Below are 21,200 nucleotides of genomic sequence, written 5' to 3' on the forward strand. Positions count from 1 at the left end.
TTTTTCCCCATTTTTGGAAAATGGAATGCATTATTGTTCCAGTTTAACAATAGGTGGCACTTGGTTCCAGTGCAAGTAGTTATCTCTTCATTGCCATAAAAAGAAATCCATACAATTATATCAGTTCTGATTCTGAATCAAAGAATGAAAATAGCTTCTAAACAGGGTCTTGACTAATAATTCATGTGCTGTGGTATCTGCGTCGTGTGTCTTCATTGCCTTTCACTAAAATTCTTCTTTCCTGTGAAACCAGTTGTGTTTGTGGGTTTGGGATCTTTTTTTCTTTCCTCTCCTTGTTCGCAGATCCACTTGATTTTTTTCTGGTGGTGTTACAACGAACATTGTGCAGTCCTCCTAACGCTTTGTCCATCAGTAATGTTTTCAATTTTTTCTTGTTCATGTTTTAAGAGACACTATTGTTTTCTTTCTAAGGGCTGTATTTTTGTTATGTCTTGCATCATGAGTGAATTTAAAGTACTTTCAATGGCATAATACACTTTGTAGTGTAATTTTGTGAAAATGCTTCTCTATGAATTACAAAAAAGATCATTTTATATTATTTCAGGGGTAAACCCTGAATTAATCAATCTTGGATGTGGTGTTTCTGTCTTCTAGAAATACGTGAAGCTTAACTTTGTTTTTATGGGTTAAGAAGGAAAAAAGCAAACAAAGATGTTCAAAAGTGCAGGCGGTGGCAAAACAGGAATGTGTGGATAAATTAAATAACATCACTAATCGGCAAATGAAACAAAAGATTACTGTAAGGAAGAATGACTGTTTGAAAATGGAGAATGAAAACATGATAGAAGAAAAAGACAAAAAGATTTTTTCATCTGGGGAGAGCTCAAAATTGATTAAAATGCCAATGAAAGGGTAAGCTAAGGAAATAATCTCTAATTCTTATTTGTAGTACTATGTAAGTGTCTTAGGTTTTCTAATACTGTAGTAGTTGAAGTAGTTTCCTCAGTGGTGAAAGCCATAGTGAGTAGTCCACTGCTTCTCAAAAAATGAAGAAAAATTCTTTTTAGACAAAATGAAGCGTACGATGGAGGTTCAAATTTATTGCCTGCTCTAAAAAAAGAAAACGGGAAACCAAAAGAAAACCCCCACCTAAATTCCTGTGATTTCCATGTCAACACTGAGGTAAAATGCATCTTCAAAACCAGAACTGAAGACTGGAAAAAGCAGTTATTTTTGTAGGAAATGGCCACCTAGAAAAGGAACTTGGGGTTTGCTACTACTCCCTTTTCTAGGTGATTTTAGTGATCTCCGTGCAGTTGGTGTTTTCCTTTTCATTAAGTTAATATGCCCTTTGTCAGGAGAGGGTGATTTGAAGAATCAGTCAGCAGTATGCAGGCGATCGGAGGTTATCTTTATTCGGCCGGCAGCGCTGGGTGCATGGGGGATCGCGCCACCAAAGTCATGCACCCCGAGGTGACTTTTCAGTCCCCCCTTTATACAAGCTACTCATACCTATTCATTAGTTTTCCAAGAAATTGTTTACATATTCATTACAATTCTGAGAATTCATTTACATATCTCATGCCTGCACAATGTCCTTGACGAGTTGTCTCTGCGCAGACTCTATTCCTCAGTGGCCATGTTTAAAGTCTTTGTCTTCGCCACGTTGCATGTACAACAGGAATCTAAGACAGAATGTCCCTTCTGAAGATAACCAACCCAAGGCCTTAGCAGTCTGTGCATCCGTCATGTGGCAATAAGGGTCCTTGGACATCTCCCGACTTTTAACTAAACATAGGTGTGTCATCTTTTAGATAAGTGGTACAGCATTCACTATTCAGAGTTCCCGTTGTTTGTCAGGCAGCACCAGTCCCGCTGTGTCACCACATTTCCTTCTCAACCTGGACTTTGGACAGAGACCAGTGCTGCAGACACCTCGGCAAGGAGGAGCCCTTGATGAGGACGACAACGAGCCGCTTTTGGGTGAGCTCAGAGCTGACTGAAACACAAGCGAAAAGCCCCAGCTCAAACCAGGCCGCTTTGCTTTTCTTGGAAGTCACAAAGCTTCGCTCTGGTGGGTCTCTTTGCATCGGAAACCCTTGTGCTCCCAACGCTGTGACCTGTGTGGGTGCCAAGTCAGAGCAGTCCGTCGCCGCCTGCCTTTGAATTCAAGGTTTGAACCGCGCAGTGTGGCCAGAGAGGGCACATGCTGCGAGAGGTCACGGACCACCATTTCCCTGGCCCTGCGGCTAAGCCAGCGCAGCCCGCTGCTGTGCCGGGAGCAGTGGGGACAGTGCCGCTCTGTCCCCACACAGCTGCCCAGAGCTCAGGGGAGGGGGTGGCCTGGAAGCGCCTGGGCTCCAGCGGCCGGCCAGAGAAAGCCCCCCCAGTTCTCACAGGGGAAGTGACTGACATGTGCAGGGTTTCTCCTGCTCGGACTGCAACAAGTTTCCCAGGAAGCTCCCCAAGGCGTGGACGTTTGGGTCTGAAGCCCCCCGGGCCGAGAGCAGGCGCTGCCAGGGAGCTAGAGCCCGCGGCAGGCTGGCCGTCACTCAGCAGGCAGGTGAACCTGCTTCCCCGCGCCCCACTCCATCCACCTCCACCAGCTCTTACTTCCAGCCTGCTCCCCCCGCCCCGTACCCCCATCCTTTCTCCCCGTGCGGCAGCTGCAGCAGGCGCACACCAGCCTCCCGAGCCCCCGGCTGACGTGGGGCACTGGCACGCTCAGCCGGCAGCGCTGGCCCCGCTGCAGGAGGGCTAGTCCGCAGGCTGCAGAGGAGTCACTCACTGACCCAGGGAAGGGAAAGCCCATTTATTTAGGCTGTTTGAATTTGGCACGCACAGAACATATCCCAGTAACGCACGGGAGGCTAAGGGGTTTGTTTTGTTTTTTTCTTTCTTCTTCTTCTCTACAGACATACAGGAAAACTCTATGCAACTCCCATGTACACACTGCACAAAGGAAACAGCTTTAAGCAACCACCGGTGAAACGTGGAAGCCTTTTAAGATCCCTGGAGCTGGCACAGGAATGCTCTCTACCCCCCATACAAAAGGCATTTCAATTTCAGGTCAGACTGTCTAGGTGATATTTCCATGCATTTCTACAGAATTAAAGAAGCTAACAGACAAAAAGCCCAGATCAAGCCATATTAGTGAGGCTGATTGGTTCTACCTAGTTAGATCAATAGTGATTATGAACAAATGGACCAAGTGACCAAAGACTGGGGCTGAGAATACCACTTTTTGAGATGTGGTTTCTTTTCACTGTACTGCCCATAGAACTGGAGCACTCTGATAGAAGTATCGGCATTTGTAGAAGCCTCAGAAGCATCTGACCCGCTAGTAAGTGTGTATTAGTGAAACGAAGGTAGTTCTAAATTAAACTATGTCAACAGAAAAGTAGTTGATAGAATCCCTCAGGCTGAAGGAGATCTCAAGGCACTTCATAACAAGAACATTGAACCTCTAGAACAAGTGAACCTTTAAATATTATTACTGCACTGTGAGTTTACAAGAGTGGATTAGGACTTTTTCTCCAGAAAAATTTGTCCATTTTATGTCTGTTTCACTTCAGGATTAGCCTTTATTAGTACTGCTCTACAACTGCTAGCACTAAGAATTTAACCCAGTTTTTGTGCCAACAGGTTGTTTTAGCCTAACTTTCACTACAGGTTTTCAGTTCTGTATAAAGTGGTTACAGGGGAAACTGTTTCTGAGTTTGGCCATTTGACCAGCAGCCTCAAAAAGACTGACTGAATTTTGCTTTTTACAACTCAGAAAATTAAGAACAGGAACCAGTTTGTTCTCACACCCCCACCCCACCCCCACCCCCCCTTTCATCCCATGATACATTGACACTTTGCAGCGTTGGACCAACATTTTTGGAGACCTTTAGCATTAATCCATTGGGGACAGTATTGGGCTGCTGGACAACCAATGCAAATATTAATAAACCAAGAGAAATCCTTAGATTTGATTTGTTGAGGGTCATTTGTACATACGAGCTACATCTCCAAAATGTGCTTTATCCTACCAGACAGCTTCCCTGCAGTTAGTGAAACCCTTGCCTAGAATGGTTGCTTTACATAACTGATCTATTAAAACATGGAATGCCTGTAGAGTTGTGGCACTGCATGACATCTACACGGGACTTGCTTCAAAAGCTACGACCAGGGAGCCTCCTGGCTTCTCAGCAGTGCAAGCTCGGGCAGGTCCTCTGGCCCATTTGCTTGGCATTCATGCTTTATGCCTAAAAAAAGAGGCAAAACACTCAATGTGGTATTCCAGCATGCTAGTAATCAATCAAATGTACTTGGTAGTAACATTAGAAGAGGCAATCGGGTCACCAAGCAGGTAAGCCCTGCCTTAGCTTAGGTATTTGGATGGTTTTCTCTGACGTGTGTCAGAGCAGACATCTGGCTACACGCCAAATAGCAATGTAGAAATACCGGGGAGAACGTTTTCACTACATCCGTGCTCAGACTGTTCCCCTTTTCACTGCAGGCTCTCTCAGGAGCGCATCTCTCCTTTCTAGGGCTACCCTGGGTATGGCAGGTGAGGAAGCTACACGCAGGCAGGCTCCAATGGCTGACCTAGCTCCCGCTGGCTCTGGAGAGGTGGGTGAAAGAGTCAGAGTGAGAATCTGGGCTGTAGAGACCAGAAAGGCTTTGCTGCTCCAAGGGATCAACAATGGATTCTTTTTTTGGAGATCAGGGAGCCCAACCCAAGCCCGTCTGATGTGGAGAAAAGCTGAATTTCTTCAGGATTTCTTTTTTTTTTTAACTTCCACCTGTGCAGCACAGCCTCCCTGGCTAGTTCCAGTCCACTGGCCAGCTGTCGTGTGAAGGCTGGCACTGCTGCACAGCGATCCTGTCTGTCTTGCAGGCTGCAAGATTTTGGCCCAGTGCAGCAGGAGGAACTGAAGGGGGTCAGCGCTCTCTGGCTACAAGCCAGGCCGACTGAGCATGAAATCTCTGAATGCTGCAGCAAGATGTTTACTCCTTGGTTAACGGTGTCTGACAGGCTGATCAGAACTTTGCTTCTCCACGTGGAGATGCAATGCCCTTTGAAATGAGTAATCACAACCACATCTCTAAATCAAGCACATTGTTAATTACTACTATTGCACAGAATGTTTGAGATCGTGTCTTTCAACAGACACAGGCTTGAACGTCCTCTGCCACAGCAGCAGCTCTAGAAGGAATCTAATGGTTTCTAGCCTGTATGGTGCAGATGTGCTGCTCTGCATGGCACAGCTGTGGTGTCACAGACACTGCAAAACCTGCTCTTGTCCTGCGCACAGTTCTAGTGCCTCTAAAATTCAGTCAGACGGTGTAAGTTTTAGCCAGAGCTCACTTGAGCTGCATCACAGGGCATTTCACTTGTGAAGTTCTCATCTCTCACTAGTATCTCAAAAAACCCAGCCATCCACAACCAAAAACCAAAGGCCAATCCAGCATCCAGCTGCTTTGGGAGGTGGCGGGAGCAGCTGACGGGGCTGGAGAGCATTTGCCAGCAGTCAGTGATGCCCTTGCCCTAAGCTGGAGTGGCGAATTTTGATCTAAGTCTGACGCGGTGGCACTGTGAGGTCAGCAGTTCTATTGGTGGTGGCAGTGTGAGGTCAGCAGCTCTGTTGGTACCAGCGCATTGTTGGGGTTGCCAGGTGAGGAATGCAGGGCACTCAGCTCCGCCCCGGTCAGCTCTGGGGCACATTGGTCTGGCCCTAAAGCCAGCAGAAGGACGTGGGTACGTGTTCTCTGGACCCTCGTTTCTGTTTCCTGCCAGGAAGAGGAAATCCATCCCTTTTCACCCTGCAGGTTAGGAATAATCCCTCAGTCCCGATGGGGACCATCCCAAAGTGATGCTGCGTTGTCAGGAGGGAGGGGGCTGGCACCAGCTGTGCTGGGATGGAGCCAGCTGAGGCCGCTGAAATCCCAAATCCAGCTGAGGCCGCTGGGACGGACCGGGATAGCGATGCCTGTAGTATCAGCTGGGATCTCGCGCAGTGCCCTGGTGTAGAAAGTTGGCCCTGCCGGGGGAGGCTGATTCCAGCTGGCGTTGGCAGCCTGCCCGCCTGCCGGCTCTCTGCTGCTTTGTCTGTGATGCTTGGCAAGGCGGGCAGGGAGAGCTGGGCTGCTGATTGAAACAGCCCTCAACAACCCCCCTGGGGGTTGGAGACGACGTTTTCATTGCCCTGTTACCCCCTCGCTGCACCAGTGCGGATTCGGCTGTGAGTGAGTTCGCCGCTGTCGGCTGTGAGAAAGGGAAAGGGAAAGGCTCTGAGGTCTCTCCCTGTGAGCACTGAGGTTTTGAAAAGATGCTGATCTCAGTAGTTTTATTCTTATTTTTGCCTCCTCCCTTTCCAGCCACTCCCTCTGTCCCCAGCCCACAACCTCTTAAAGAGGAAATTCAATGATGTTTACAGTTAAGCGGGGGGATGGGAACTTCTGATAGCCGAGGGCTTGATGCATTGATCACGAGAAAGCGCAGCCTGGCACCTCCTGGGGAGTGCCCCTGCGCAGATGAACTGCCTGACTGCAGCATCGGGGGGGGGGGGGGGGGGGGGGGGCGTTGTGAGCCACGTGGAGGTGATGCCCATGGGGGAAACGCATGAGTGGGACAGCGGGGAAGAGCCTGGCTTCCAGACTCGGGACGGGGTTCGGTTAGCGATTAAGAAGAGTGGAGGCAGCAGCATCTTCCTCCGCGTGGGGCTGCACCCTGCCTGCCAGGTCTCAGACCAGGCAGTACAGTCTCCCTTGCAGCTCCGTGTGTTACGGGTGGAGAACCTGAGCGTGGAGAGGAGGGTGGGAACGGATGACTGCCAGTTAACAGCAGAGGTGGAAAGAGAAGCACCACATCCAGTGCTCCCTTTGCAAGTTTCGTTTCTTCCTGTGGGCATCTGCTGGGGAGATGAGATGGTTAATGACCATGCTTTTGCTTTTTTTTGGCTTGAACTTAGGCCTCTTCATGGTGTTTGCGTTGCAAGGAGATGGTAGAGTCTTGGTTCTCTGTGTGGCGTCTGTAGCATCATTGCTGGGGTGGTTCTCATCACTGGAGGCTGGGAGCAACGACCCAGTGGGATGTGGTCACTGCGTGTCCTCCCTGCCAGGCTGGGCAGAGGCCAGCAGTGCCGCAGGGTGCGGCTGGCAAAGGGAGGCGGCCAGGGCTGCTGCAAAGCTGGGGAAAGCTCTCCCGTGCATGCTTTCCCCTTCCAGGGGGGTGTTCTATTCCAAAGCTGAGACCCTGGATGCACTTCCACCTGAGCCTGGGTGCAGAGATAAGGCCAGGTGGCCCAGGGAGAGCCCAGGTCTTGGCCAAACTGCACCAGGCAGTCTGGAAACGGGCTCTTTTACTGCCGCAGGGCTGCAGGGATTGCCCAGGGTCGTGCAAAAGTGTCCCATTGGACATGGCATGGGCACTTTGCTCATGGCTGTCTCTGATTGCATCCCTGGTTTTTTCTTCCCCTCTTTGGTTCTTCTGGAGCTTGCTGCAGCCAGCGCAAGCAGCCCCTGCGGTGTGGCTGGAGCACCGTGCGCAGGCAGCGCAGCGGAGGAGCGCAAACCTGGGAGGGGGCGGGAGGTGTCAGCAGGTTGCCCACACAACACAGATGGACATGGGAAACTCGCTGCTCACAGAGAGGCTGTTGCGCCTCTTTGTTTTCCCCACTAACTGTTGTTGTGGTGTCTTGCAGGCACAGAAGAATAAGGCAGGATGGATGTCTATGACCCTCAGATGCTGAATGTTGTGCTCTTTGGAGGTTTGATGGTGGTATCAGCCATTGGGATCTTCCTGGTGTTCACCTTCATGGAGAAGGTCCTCCGTCCTTCTGAGGAAGCCTTGGCCAAGCAAGGCAAAGGGCTTAAGAAGACTCAGCAGAAGGAAAAACAGAAAAAGAAGAAAGAGGAAGCTGTTGAGAAAAAAGGAAAAGGAAAGAAAAATCAAGAGAAACCTAATGGACAGGTCCCAGAGGCACACCAAAGTGCTCCAGTGGTCAGCTCTGTCACCATAAAGAAAAGCAATGTTCTTCCAGCCCATGAGGAGCAGAAGCATAATGGACCTGTCAAGAAGGTGTCTGCATCCAAGAAGAAGAGCGAGCCAGGTAAGGCCAAGTTCCTCTGCATATATCCCCGTCGGGTAAGCCGGCAGAGGGATCGGAGAAGGGCTGGAGTCATCTCGTTCCCTTAGCAAAGAGCTGGAATGAACCTGCCTGGTGAAAGGCAGGAGATGACCTTGCTGCTCTGCATCACTGGCACCACTGCGTGGAGCGACAGTCCCCCAGCAAGGCTGTGTCACAATGGAGTCCAGCTTCTGATGCCCACCATGTCTCTGCTCCCTGGCTTTAGCAAAGCGTGCCCAGCTCCGTCTGGAATTGATCAGTGTGATGGAGGGCGGTGGCAGGGTGGCAGGAGCAGTAGCAGAGCCAGGCAGAGGTGGCAGCTGGCTCAGGGAACGCTTGTCTGTGGTGAGCACCGTCCCCAGCGCTCGTCACATTGCTTTCAGTTAGAGAGGTATCAAACTTGGCTGTGGACATCTGGGCGGTTGCTGGCGTGAAATGGCAGTTATGGGGTTGAAGTCAACTGAGGCGATGCTACTCAGCCCTGCCGTTGGCTCAAGCGGTCCCAACCCCTCCTCTCTCCTCCCCAGCACCTGCGGACTCGGATGGGCCCCTCCACCTGCCCTACAAGACGCTCGTGTCCACGGTCAGCAGCACGGTGTTCGGCGAGGGGGAGGCCCAGCGGCTCATCGAGATCCTGACGGAGAAAGCGGGCGTCGTCCAGGACACCTGGCACACGGTAGGGCTGCCAGCAGTGTCGTGTCCACCAGGGCTGGGCCAAGCCTCCGGGGGTGCGGAGGGGTGAAGGCAGCCCGTTTTCGGGCAGGCTGTCCCCCGAGGGGCAGCCTTAGAGGCAGGAGCTGAATTTTCCCCTGGAGCAGAGGGCAGGACCCTGTGCGTGTGGGGTGGAGGGGTTGGATGCGTGGTGATGCAGGAGGTGGTGGTCCCTGCTGATGTGCCACCCTGTGCCGGCAGGCCAAGCAGAAGGGTGACCCTGTCACTGTCCTGAAACGTCAGCTGGAGGAGAAGGAGAAGCAGATCGCCACTAAGCAGGAGGCTGCAGCCGCTGCCAGAAACAAGGTGGAGGAGCTGAGTCAGGTAAGTGCCGCGCAGCCCTCCCGGCACCCCTGGCACGGGCTCTGCGCCTCACGGCTCGCCGTGTGCCTCCCTCTCCCTGTGTCTTACCCGCCCTTGGAGGTGAAGCCCAGGGGTTCTCTGGGCCCTTCATCCATTTGCTGTTTTCTCCCCAAAAAGGGGAGGAGATGCCCACCTGAGCTCCTCTGCTGGGCCTGATCCAGCCCGGGGAGGCACGTGCCCTGTTGGCAGCCACAGCTGGAGGGGGCTAAAGCCGTGCCCGTAAGAGACTGCAGCTTTCTGCTGCTTTACGGAGGACAATAAAGCCCTTCTCATCTCTTGCCAGAGCCCCTGAGCTGAGAAGATATTGATCAGTCCCTTTTTAAGGAGCCTGATCCTATTTACAGCCCCCTTGCCTGACTCAGCCCCTTGCCTCCACCTCTTGTTGGGTGTTGAAGTCAGAAGGGACCCCCGGCGCGTCATGCTCAGCACCTCCTGCCCTGCAGCCGCCAGGACCCTGCTGCAGCAGGTCCATCTGCCTGCAGGCAGGAGAGGAGAGGGCGAAGCCACCCTGTGCACTGAGTGCTGTGCTAAGCCCCGGCCTGTGCAGGCAGCCCCGGGCAGCGGCACGGCATCACCCAGCCGGCCAAGAGAGCACCCCTGCCTTGGCAGGGGGCGGAGGGGGTGTGTGTTTGGTTTGTGGGGGTGTTTTCTTTTTTTAGTTTTCCTGCTTTGCCCCAAACTTGATGTGATGATATTGATCCTGGGGCCGGGGAGGGGAATAAAATTCCAGGCTGTCACTCCTGTCTCTTAGCTGGCCCAGTGTGGAACAACAGTGGCATCCAGTGGCCACTGAGCCCAAAGCTTAATGCAGGAGGAAATGTAAGTGCGGAAGGGTGTAGCTGGGCCTGGGGGCAGCACCGAAAGGGTTACACTTCTTAGAGTCTTCTGAGCCAGGAGGCCACTTGTTTCGAGTCCCCTTAAAGCAGGGGAGTTCCTGCGCTGAAACTGACTGGGTGGCTTCTCTCCTCCAAGGAGCTGGCAGCCGAGCGGGCCAAGGCGACAACCCTGGAGGGCAAGCTGAAGGAGCAGCTGCTGGCCCGCGAGCAGGAGATGGCAGCGGTGCAGGCACGCATGCAGGCCAGCTACCAGGACCATGTCAGCGAAACGCAGCAGCTGCAGGGCAAGGTGAGCCCCACGCGGTGCTCTGCAGCTTCCTCCGCTGGCTGCCGGCTGGCCCTCGGTGGCAGCTGCCTGGTCTTTTAGAGAAGACCAAGGTGGACGAGGGGGCCAGAGCCTCGGGGAGGGGCAAGAGCCCCGCAGTGCTCCTGAGCTGTGGTGCTCATGCTAGAAGAGGGATGTGGGAGCATCCTCATGGGATGCAGCAGCCGCAGGGGCTGTCAGCATCAGCAGACACCTCGCTGTGGCTTCCTTGCCAGTCCTTGCCAGTCCCTCTTGCTCATGGAGTGGGCTCCTCAGGGGAGAGCTGAGGGGCTGGCAGCGGCGGCATTAACCCCTGTTGGTCTCTCCCTAGATCCGCACCCTGCAGGAGCAGCTGGAGAATGGCCCCGACACGCAGCTGGCTCGCCTGCAGCAGGAGAACTCCATCCTGAGCGATGCCTTCTGCCAGATCAGAAGTCAGATGGAGAGCAAGTAAGACTGGGGTGGGGGCAGAGCCTGGGGCCCCCTCTGGCAAGCCCTGGGGGTGGCTGTCCATCATGATTGGCCACCCCCTTTCTTGAGGGTGCTTCTACAGATGCCCCAGCTAGCTGGAGTAGAGGAGGGAGTGAGGAAGAGATTGCCAAATGGCTTCTGTGGGCCTGGCAGGGGAAACAAGGATGCTTTTCCCAAGTGGAAGGGCAGGGGAAGCCCTTTCTGCTTTGGAGTCACCTGTGCTGATGCTAGCGGAGGGGGCAGAGGGGACCAGAAGGCGCTGCAGCATTTCTCCACACTTTGGAGAGCTTGTGCTCACCAACTTCAGAAGAAATGTTTCTGGCTCTTTGATGGGAACGGTGCTGCAGAGAACCGAGACCTGCCTGGTGCATACAGAACAACCAGGAGCTAGGGGGAAGAATTTGGCACTCTCTTTTTGTAGAAAGTCTGAAATGGCTGGTGATTAACAGTGGTCAATTAATTACAGAGCAGACTCCAGCTGCTTAGAGTACTTTCTCCTGTGTCTGGGAACACAGATCCTTGCGTCTTCTATTTCATGAGAAAGGAATGTCTCCTGTGACGGAAACGGAGCTTTTGAAATTGATGTGTCAGCTCCTTCCACCCCATCCCTGAAGGACCAGGCATGTCCGAGAAACAGGCCAACACAACCGTTGAGATGTTTCAAGCCCTGTTATCAGGCCCACCAGGAGGATGTGTTCCCCCTGGGTAACGCCAGGGATGCTTGACTGGCCTGTGGGCTGGAATAACGCTGCTTCTGTTGGTGCAGGCAAAACGCTGAGGTGGCCAGGTTACAGGAGTGGTGCGGCAAGCTGATGAACGAGCTCTCTGAGAAGTCAGAGGTGCTGCAGCAAGAGGAGCATCTGAGGAAGAGCTGGAAGATGAAAGTGGCAGCCTTGGAGAAGCAGATGGAGCAGCTGCAGGTCAGGCAAGCGCCTGCAAACCTGCTCCCGCCGGGTGTGAGGGTGGGGGGGGAAGCCTAGGTGGTGCACTGTGCTGGGTGGTAGCCTAAGGTGAGAGAGGAAACCCAGTGGCCCCTGCCAGCGGGTGCTCACGAGGACGTGGGTGCTCCCTCTCAACTCTGAAGCCCTTGGTGCAGGAGGTAGAGCTTGTGGCTTTGTTGTTGTCACGGGGGTGTGGCTGGATTTGGGTTTTTTAGAGGTGTTGAAAGGACACCTCCCAGGTAGACCCTCTGAGCACGCCGCTGGAGCAGTGGCGCATCGCTGGCTTGTGGCCACCGAGGCAGCTCAGTGGAGACCTGAGGTGACCCGAGATGTTTTGGAGGGGGGAACGTCACCAGACGGCCAAGGGAGACTCAGGCAGATACCTTCTTTTGACTCCCATGTAGGAAAAACTAGGAAAAAAAAAAAAGAAAGAACCAGGGCCAGGCAGCAAGCGAACTACAGGAGCGACTGAAGGTTACCCAGGACCAACTGGCCAAAGGGAGAATGAAGAAGTGTAAAGAACAGCTTCAGGAAATGGTACTTGTGGTGGCCGCAGCCATCCCTCCCCTTGGTGCTGGTGGAGGGCAGGGGGAAGCACGTGTCAGGCAGTGGTTGAAAACCGGAGACAAGGTGGCACTTGCTGCCAGAAACCATCTGGGTGGCTTTTGGGAAGCTCTGGGAGCACAGGAGATGGTGGTCATGGTTCTCCCTTCTCAAAAGGCAGGACCTGGCCCATCTGTGAAACGCTTTGATGCTTGAGCTGCCACGAGAATAAGGTTGAGACCCAGTTGAGTAACCCACCTCTCTTTTCCTTCTCCAGGGGGAAGAGGACAGTTTGAAGGAAGGGACTTCAGTTTGATGAGTCTGTGACCTAGACCTTACCGTCACCTTACCAAAATGCCTTACACATTCCTAAAATGAAAACTAAAAATATATGCCTGATTTACTGTAGAAAAAAGTTGCAAGCCATTCGTGACCTAAAACCTAGTTTTGAAACTTAAAAAAAACCCCAAACACAAAAACCCAACCAGTAAACACTGCAGGCATATGTTTGTAAGAAAATCTTCATACTGTTTTGTACAACTACCGTTTGTTCCCAAGGGCACCGCACCGACCACATCGGGGCAGGCAGAACCCACAAATCTGTGAAAAGGGAAGACTCTGTTTGTACATCAACTGGTGAAATTATTTTTTTTCTTTCTTTTTTACTTTTTTTGGTTTGTTTTGGGTTTTTTTGTTTGTTGGAGTGCAAGAAGTGTGAAAGTGAGACCCAGCATGGAAGGAAGCCTCTCTTTGATGGGTGGCTTTTGGCGCGTATCCTTTTGTGTATTTCTGGGTGTCGATGCATTTACAATGATGTAGTGAAAAGAGCTTATCCTTGCTTCATTTTCCCGGTTATTATTTACTAAATTTTTATTAAGTTTGCAAGCCAGCCAGGTGTTTGGGGTCACTGAAGAAGGACCCTGCTGTGGCCGGGAGCAGATCCTTTACTCCCCGCCTTGCTTGCTGTGCTGCAGACAGCCATCCCCTCTGTTTTTTCTCCAAGATACGCAAAGGAGAGAAGCCTTCCCTTCCAGCCACGAGTGTTCTCACACTGGCGGTGCACCCCGAAGTCCCCTGCCACGGGGTCAGGCTAAGCATGGGGACAGGGCAGAGCAGCGTGAGCGTGGGGACAGGGCGCAGCAGCACAGCCTCGCCAGCCCAGCGCAGGCTGCTCCTGCTCTCTTAAGCCTCAGCGCACCCCTGAAATTCTGTCCCTGCGGGTGCTGCGTGGTGGTGGTCCTTGGGCACTGCCAGGCTCTTCAGCCTTCTCTCTCCCCTTCTTGTGGCTTTCCTGTTGAAACTCCACACAAACCCACCCTTTTTCCCCCGGGTTTTCTTCTTTTTAAATAACTTTTTTTTTTTAATTATTTCAAGTTGGTTTATTGGGAAATGGCAGAGACCACGTCACAGCTTGGTGCCTGCCTTCTCACAATAAAGCTGCTGAGCCCGGCGCTGACATCAGCGGGATTTGAGGAGCTGGTGGGGGGAAAAGGCCCCCAGAGTGCTTGGTACCTCTGGGGTGTGTGAAGAACCAAGGCCAGGAAGGGGGATGAAGGCCAGGCCCGTCTCCATTTTGTTCCCAGAGAAGTCTGCGTGTGCTCAGCCTCTATATTAGACACACCAGAGATTCCACACAGGCAGGACTGGGTAGACACGTGTCCTGTCCCCCCAGCACTGCAGCTTTGGGGGTCATGATGGAGAAGGGATGTGCAAATCACACTTGGGCTGTGGGGTATGTGCATGACCTGTCTCTGATCAGGCAAGAAAAAGGGGTCCTGCTGAATTCTGGCTGAGGGAATGGTAAGCTGAGAGCCCACCACCCACCCCCACCCCCACTGCCTGGTGATTAACAGTGGTCAGTTAATTACAGAGCAGACTCCAACTGCTTAGAGTGCTTTCTCCTGTGTCTGGGAACACAGATCCTTGCGTCTTCTATTTCATGAGAAAGGAATGTCTCCTGTGACGGAAACGGAGCTTTTGAAATTGATGTGTCAGCTCCTTCCACCCCATCCCTGAAGGACCAGGCATGTCCGAGAAACAGGCCAACACAACCGTTGAGATGTTTCAAGCCCTGTTATCAGGCCCACCAGGAGGATGTGTTCCCCCTGGGTAACGCCAGGGATGCTTGACTGGCCTGTGGGCTGGAATAACGCTGCTTCTGTTGGTGCAGGCAAAACGCTGAGGTGGCCAGGTTACAGGAGTGGTGCGGCAAGCTGATGAATGAGCTCTCTGAGAAGTCAGAGGTGCTGCAGCAAGAGAAGCATCTGAGGAAGAGCTGGAAGATGAAAGTGGCAGCCTTGGAGAAGCAGATGGAGCAGCTGCAGGTCAGGCAAGCACCTGCAAACCTGCTCCCCTCAGGGAGATGGGGGGGGTGGCTGAATTGTGTGGTATCCATGGGGTTGGCCATGGGGAGAGCTCGGGGGGGAGATGAACGTCTGCATTTGGAAAGCGAGCTGCCTGGTGGACCTCTTCATCGCCTCCTGCCCCCTGTCAGTTTGTCACATGCAACGAACTCTTCTTACACATCCCCAGCAAAGCCCAGGGGGCACGATGCCCTGGTGGGAGCCATTCTTGCTCACCTGTGAAGCTCCCCAGCTGGCTGTGAGGGTGGGGGGGGAAGCCTAGGTGGTGCACCGTGCTGGGTGGTAGCCTAAGGTGAGAGAGGAAACCCAGTGGCCCCTGCCAGCGGGTGCTCACGAGGACGTGGGTGCTCCCTCTTGACTCTGAAGCCCTTGGTGCAGGAGGTAGAGCTTGTGGCTTTGTTGTTGTCACGGGGGTGTGGCTGGATTTGGGTTTTTTAGAGGTGTTGAAAGGACACCTCCCAGGTAGAGCCTCTGAGCATGCTGCTGGAGCAGTGGTGCATTGCTGGCTTGTGGCCACCAATGCTGGTAAGATGCACGGAGACGTCCGGCGCGCAGCGTAGTCCCCAGGAGGAAAAGGTACCTTGGGAAGGGGGTTTGCTGACCAAAGGGTGGTCGCTAGCGATCTTGAGGGCAGATTGAGCAAACCCAAGGTTACTGCCAAATCCTATTAAAAGCCCGGAGGCCTCACAATGGAAAGCGGGGAGCGGGACGGAATAAGGCAGAATCTCACAGTAATGAGTTAAAAAAAGAGGGACCTCATAGCAGAATGTAAGGGAAACTTTGCGTCGGGAAAAAGGAAAACAGGGGAGTAACAAAATCTTAAATAATTGATTACCAATAATCGTTTTTATTATCTGTTACATATTCTGCACAAGGCACTCCAGAAGCAGCCATGGCCCTCACGGAGCCTCCTGGCCAAAAGACTTCAGTCTTGAGGGCAAAGGCTGAAGAGTGCATGAAAGTGAGAGAGACACAGGGGCAAGCACTTGTCCCACCTTGTAATATCACTTGTCGGCATCTTCTCATCTGATCCCAGGCTGCAAAGGGTTGCAGCTCCGCTTGTAAATTACTGGGTACCATTACAGCGGTATTATCAAGCAAGGAACAACGTTAGAGTAGCAAAAAGACACGGCTTTGCCCTCGGCTGGGGAGGCACACTGGGACAGCCTCCAGCGCCAGACCATTTTTAGCAAAACAATCACAAATACAATGAACTTCTTAGCTGACTTGTCTACAAAGAGGGAAAGGCTCCATACGATAAGCAGCACTCACTATTACTCTGCTGCAGAATTTAGTTCTTCCAGAGGTAATACACTCTGTTTTGCCAGCATCTAACAGCAAACCATGTAACACGAAGATGCAGAGTTAAGGTACCTGTAAATGCACTGGTTTTGTTTCCTGGCTTTTGTGCTTCCCAGGGCTGTCCTTTGTTGTGCAGCTCTGATATTTTCCATTTTTTTTATATTTGGATATAGCAATTGCTAACACAGAGTCTAAGGCTAGCAATCATAACATCTATTTACAACATGCACACTGGCTGTGTGCACCTGTTCCACCAGCCTCCCATTTGCTTCAAACATGGCAGTCTCCCTGAGGACACGTTCAATGAGAAACCACCCCCCTACCCTGCAAAGCCCTGCTTTACTTGCTGCCAAGCCTCCTGCATCCCCCTGGGCAGATTATTTTTGGAAGGCTGGCCAGGGAATATTTACCAGCTATTGAATCAACAGAGTTCAGCCACATGCCAACATTTCATGCTGTTACCTAAACGGTGTCAGAACTCTCAGAACTCCATCAAAACAGAAGTGGTTTGCACTTTGGTATTAAAAGTTATGTCCAGGCCTGAACACCTCGTTGGGAGCTGGGCCACACAGCAGGCTCCTCTGGGCAAAGATTTCTTTTCTAAGCAGCCGTTATGCAAGTACCAATCTGTGAAAAAATTTTGAAACTCAAAGAGAGAGAACCTTGATTTGACATAGTGCTCTTGCTGCACGTTCCGTAGAAGGAAAGTCACCCACATCTCTAGATCTAATGGAAAGTAGGAAAGAAGCACCAAGTGCAAGGTTCTGCATGTGGGCTGGGGCAATACCAAGCACAGGCACAGGCTGGGCAGAGAATGGATGGAGAGCAGCCCTGAGGAGAAGGACTGTGGGGTGTTGGTGGATGAGGAGCTCAACTTGGCCCAGCAAAGTGTGCTTGCAGCACAGAAAGCCAACCATGCCGTGGGCTACATCCCCAGCAGGGCGAGGGAGGGGATTCTCCCCCTCTGCTCTGCTCTGCTCTGCTCTCGTGAGACCCCCCCTGTGCAGTGCTGTGTCTTCTCTGAGGCCCTCAACATAAGAAAGACATGAAGCTGTTGGAGCAAGTCTAGAGGAGACCGTGGAGATGCTCAGAGGGCTGGAGCCCCTCTGCTGTGCAGACAGGCTGAGGGAGTTGGGGTTGTTCAGCCTGGAGAAGAAATGGCTCCAGGGAGACCTTAGAGCAGCTCCCAGTACCTGAAGGGACTGACAGGAAAGCTGGAGGGGTGCAGAGGGATTTTTAAAGGACCGAGGACATATGTTACCGTTGTCCAGGTTGGACAACCAAGGCCTGTTAGTTGAAGCTGCAGAGCAACTTTAAATTGCCCTGGGAACAAGCAGTGTGAGAAATAAAACAAGCTATGCACGAACAAGAAGCCAGGTGCAGAGCAAGTCCTGGGAACCGCAGAATCGACACACTCATTGGCACACTCTGATCAGGTGCCTGCAGCATGTGACACGGATGCCCGCATGGCCAGAGTCTTTTATCCAATCACCTGTGTGTAAAGTCGGGTGGGCGGTCGGTTTAAGTTAGAAATATGACCTGTTTGTTTAATAAAGTGAGCACGGCATGTAGCCATATTGGTGTGATTGTCGTGAATTGGCTGACTCTCCACGGGGGACTTTCTTCGCCTGGTGTCACCCGTCTGGAGATGCACCAGGATCCCTGGAGCTCCTGACCCCTCCTGACCCCCCCCCCCCCCCCCCCCCCCCCCAACCCTCCCATCTGTTGCTCTCATCCCCACTCCCAAGCAGTGCAAGTATGTCCCAAAAGGCATTGCCTCCAGTTAATGGAGAGAGGAGAAAAGAGACCGCTATAAACTTCTAGGATGTGTCAGGGCAACGCCTGTTACAGGCAGGTTTAAAGAAACATGCATGGAGGGGCCCTTGGTACTCTGGAGGCAAAGGGGACTGCACATGTAGGTGGGGAGGCCGGGGGAAAATGCTAATGAGTGAGAGGTGGTTAGCAGCAGTCAGAAGCTGCTGATTATCCCACGCTCCAGCTTGTTCTCACGACAGCTGGGAAACTCTCTCTTTGATCCTCCTGCGTTTCATCTGATAATTGGATGGGGGTTCCAGATGTTACTGCTGAGCATTTCAGAGAGCTGATGGAAAGACATATCTTGAATCAAGGGGCCTTGGACAATCCCAGAGGTATTTTCAGTGCTTTGCTAAAGGAGTGGGACACCATTCACCTTCTTGTCCCTGTTGAGTTATTGCTAGGGTTCATTTGTATTGTCCCCTGAATGGCCTTTTCTTTACCATATACATCCATAAGCTTCCACCCTTTTTTACTCAAGTTTCACAGAGAACAGAGCTGAATCTTTATTTCCTTCTGCTTAGAAGAGCTTTGAATTGGATTGAGTTTGTGTGTCATTGCTGCAGCTCTGTATGACTATTTCAATAAATGGATTTACTGATTTAGTGGCATTTAGTGGTAGCGACTGCAGCAGCAAGTCTGAAGATGCCTCCAAGAACATCAATGGAAAGGGAATTTTGAATTTGTCATTGCAAATATGCATGTTGAAAGCCTGATTCTGGCACCTAGATCTTTTCATGAACAGTACATCCAACCAAAGCAAAACAACTTGAAATACAAAGATGTAGGTTTTGTAATAAGTTGCTCATTGATGGGCCACAGATCAAGGTATTAGCAGAAATCAGCTGGGGAAGATTTTTCCTGTCTATTCCAGGAGGAGACAAATCCAATCCCAAAACACCTGGTCTCACAGAAGCTCAGATTACAGACTGTCATTGCAGGTTTCTTTGGTATTTCCAGAATTTCTCCTGTGGCACAGTACTGGATGAATGGAGAATGACAGAGACTGAGAAAGGTCTGTTGGCTTGAAAAAAAGTTACAACAGTTATCAGCGTAGTTAAAGTACTGTAGGTGTAACAGCATGATCTCTATTATTATTCCAAATAATAATGCCTTTCCCCAGTTGAGTAACACAAATAAGATCAGAAAAGTGCCTCTTTTGGAAAAGCATCCCAAGTGGGAGTTATGCAGTATGAAATGCCTGTATAATTTCAATGGTAAATTTCTTAGTGCAGGCAAGCCCCGCTCTTATAACAGTCCCGGGGAATGTCACAAAAGAGGGCATTAGTGTTACTAAAGGGCCAACAGTCTTCTAGGGAAATGTTTTCCATAATCAGCTATAATGTGAAATTATACAGTGCCTAGATACCATAGTGACATAGATAGATAGATGGGATGTGTCAGCTACTCCCTGTAACAACGTCTTGAAGATCTCTTTATGGATGAAAACACCCAGTCACACACTTATCGTCAAGGCTTGTAGCTCCAGATGGAAGAAAAAGCTGCATTCACCCAGGCATGCACATTCTTGTCTGTTTTACTTGGCAGTTGACCACGGGCACTGCATGGAGCCGTGTCCACTTCCAGGACTGCTGATAAACAAGGAGACTGGGACCCATCATCCCTGTGTTCTCATGAGGCAGAACAAGAGCACAGAGGGGAGAGAGTGTCTCTGTCCTCTGTAAAATGCTGTGTTTGCCTCCTGAGATAAAGGTTAAAATGCACAGAAGAATCCTCAGCAAGGGGTACCAAAGGTAACATCTCTGGTGGTGCTGAGACACCCAGGGAACAGGGATAGGAACCTCTCAGCCCTGAGCCACTCTTGAGTTACAGTTGAGGAGGCAAGTGGTGGAATCTAAAACTGGTTCACACTGCAGAGTCTGTGAACACACTATGGGTACCACAGTCCTTGACTTCTTGAATACGAGCTCTGCTCTGCAAAGAGTACGACAGGAAGCAAATACTGAGGAATTTTCAGTATGGATGGCTGGAAGTTAAACAGACTTCTGTGCTGATCTCCATAATCAAGGGCAGGCTGTCTTGCTCCTGCAGCTGAGATTTGGGGCTGGTTTTATGCATTTTTTTTGGAATCTTTTTTTCTTAGATGATGTGAATCTTCATGTCTGGGCACTGGAGCACAAGCTGTTTCTAGTAGGTCATGCAGATCTCTTTCCCTGCTTTGTCTTGATACAGGCGTTCCAGCTGCCAAAGCCATTTTGGGGCTTTCATGCAGCAGTGGCTGTCATCAGCTCAAAGTGAAGATAAAACTGCACTGCTGAACGGGTCTAAAATGTGCAAAAAGGTGTGGGGCATGCACAAAACTGTATCTTAGTTTGAACGATGTGCTTGCTTGCTTATTTTCCTGCCACCACAATAAGCAGGATGGGGCCTATGCCTGTGCTTGATGAGACTCCTCCAAAGAAACCCCCTTGGTGATTCATTTAGTTTAAACCCCTTTTTCTCTCAGTAGAATTAAGGATCTGGACAGATGTCAGCCGTTTTGGAAAGGACTCCTGAGTTGCTGTCCCAGAGCTGGCCTTGCAACTTCTAGTATCTAGAACCTCCTCCTATTGTACCACACCAGACATCCTGACAGCAACAGCATAGGGTGTTTCTTCTGTGAGGATGATGCACACCTGGAAGCCAAACCAGAACAGCTGCACACACAGCAGAGCAATTGCTCAGCACACCTACACCAACAGAGCTCTCCTAAAGCACACCTGGAGCCATTCATATCCCAAGTCAACATCTACAGCGGAACTTGGCCACAAGCTTTGACACAATGTCATTTTGGGGTCAAACTGATGCACACCAAAAAATTAGTAAAATGCACCTCCTTCTCTGCCACGTCAGGTATCGTGCTCCTTTGGTTCAGCTGTAACTGTTACATTATTTCCCAAATGCAAAGCCAAACAGAGAAAATATAACCACAGCATGCTCCTTAAAAAGCAGCTCTGCACAGGCAACCGTTCATTGTGTGTGACCAAGGGAAGATGTGACCACGGCCCTTCAAACTTTCGGGATGCCTAGGCGGGACTAAACGGTGCTTGTGAACAAAGAACATGCCTGCTCGTTAAGACAGGCTGGTCAAGTTTACCACCAAAACTCTACATCAGCATTTGCCAACCCTGTCCAGCTTTGGGTAGCCAGAGCTGCACTCGGATCACTTGAAAGCGTCTCCTAGTAGCGGCCAGTACTAAGCTCAGAACTGTACCTCCCTGACACCTGCATGGAGGAAAACTCAGACTGTGCCCCCTTCTCCTTAAGGTGCCTTAGAGCCTGTGACAGGAATTTCATCCACTGCTTGGAAAAGCTCCAAGGTTGCAGCTTAAGGGAACCAGAGTTCCCTGGGTCTCAGAGTAATTCCAGAGCTAAAGTGGTGACAGACATCAGCTTTAGGTCAGATGATACATGCCAGCACTCACCACTGACCCAGGGTGGCAACCTGCTCCCATCCGCTACCTCCTGACCTA

The 21,200-nt window shown here is 51.3% G+C and overlaps 1 protein-coding gene and 1 non-coding gene across 8 annotated transcripts; one reads left to right on the forward strand and one right to left on the reverse strand.

Moving 5' to 3' along the window:
- Positions 1 to 650: 650 nt before the first annotated feature.
- Positions 651 to 17,479, forward strand: LOC114012406 (ribosome-binding protein 1-like). 7 transcript variants are annotated; one of them, XR_008745090.1, is made up of 12 exons: positions 651 to 873; positions 1,822 to 1,944; positions 2,877 to 4,578; positions 7,653 to 8,060; positions 8,606 to 8,754; positions 8,991 to 9,113; positions 10,125 to 10,277; positions 10,624 to 10,742; positions 11,530 to 11,683; positions 12,109 to 12,241; positions 12,525 to 14,571; positions 15,486 to 17,479. XR_008745090.1 is itself a non-coding variant. In XM_055792822.1 (9 exons), exons 2-8 carry the CDS (start codon positions 7,673 to 7,675, stop codon positions 12,220 to 12,222), a joined length of 1,200 nt encoding a protein of 399 aa, XP_055648797.1. In that variant the 5' UTR covers positions 2,359 to 4,578; positions 7,653 to 7,672; the 3' UTR covers positions 12,223 to 12,241; positions 12,525 to 14,572. The 7 variants fall into 7 exon arrangements, 1 of the variants encoding a protein (XP_055648797.1); XR_008745091.1 differs by lacking the exon at positions 651 to 873 and having other exon boundaries at positions 1,590 to 1,944; XR_008745094.1 differs by lacking the exons at positions 651 to 873; positions 1,822 to 1,944 and having other exon boundaries at positions 2,358 to 3,030; positions 4,497 to 4,578.
- Positions 17,480 to 21,075: 3,596 nt separating this feature from the next.
- Positions 21,076 to 21,160, reverse strand: LOC114012408 (small nucleolar RNA SNORD45). The gene has a single exon (XR_003554814.1). It is a non-coding gene; the product is annotated as a small nucleolar RNA SNORD45 (small nucleolar RNA).
- Positions 21,161 to 21,200: the final 40 nt, after the last annotated feature.

This window comes from Falco peregrinus, chromosome W (assembly GCF_023634155.1).
Source record: "Falco peregrinus isolate bFalPer1 chromosome W, bFalPer1.pri, whole genome shotgun sequence".
Lineage (NCBI taxonomy): Eukaryota > Metazoa > Chordata > Aves > Falconiformes > Falconidae > Falco > Falco peregrinus.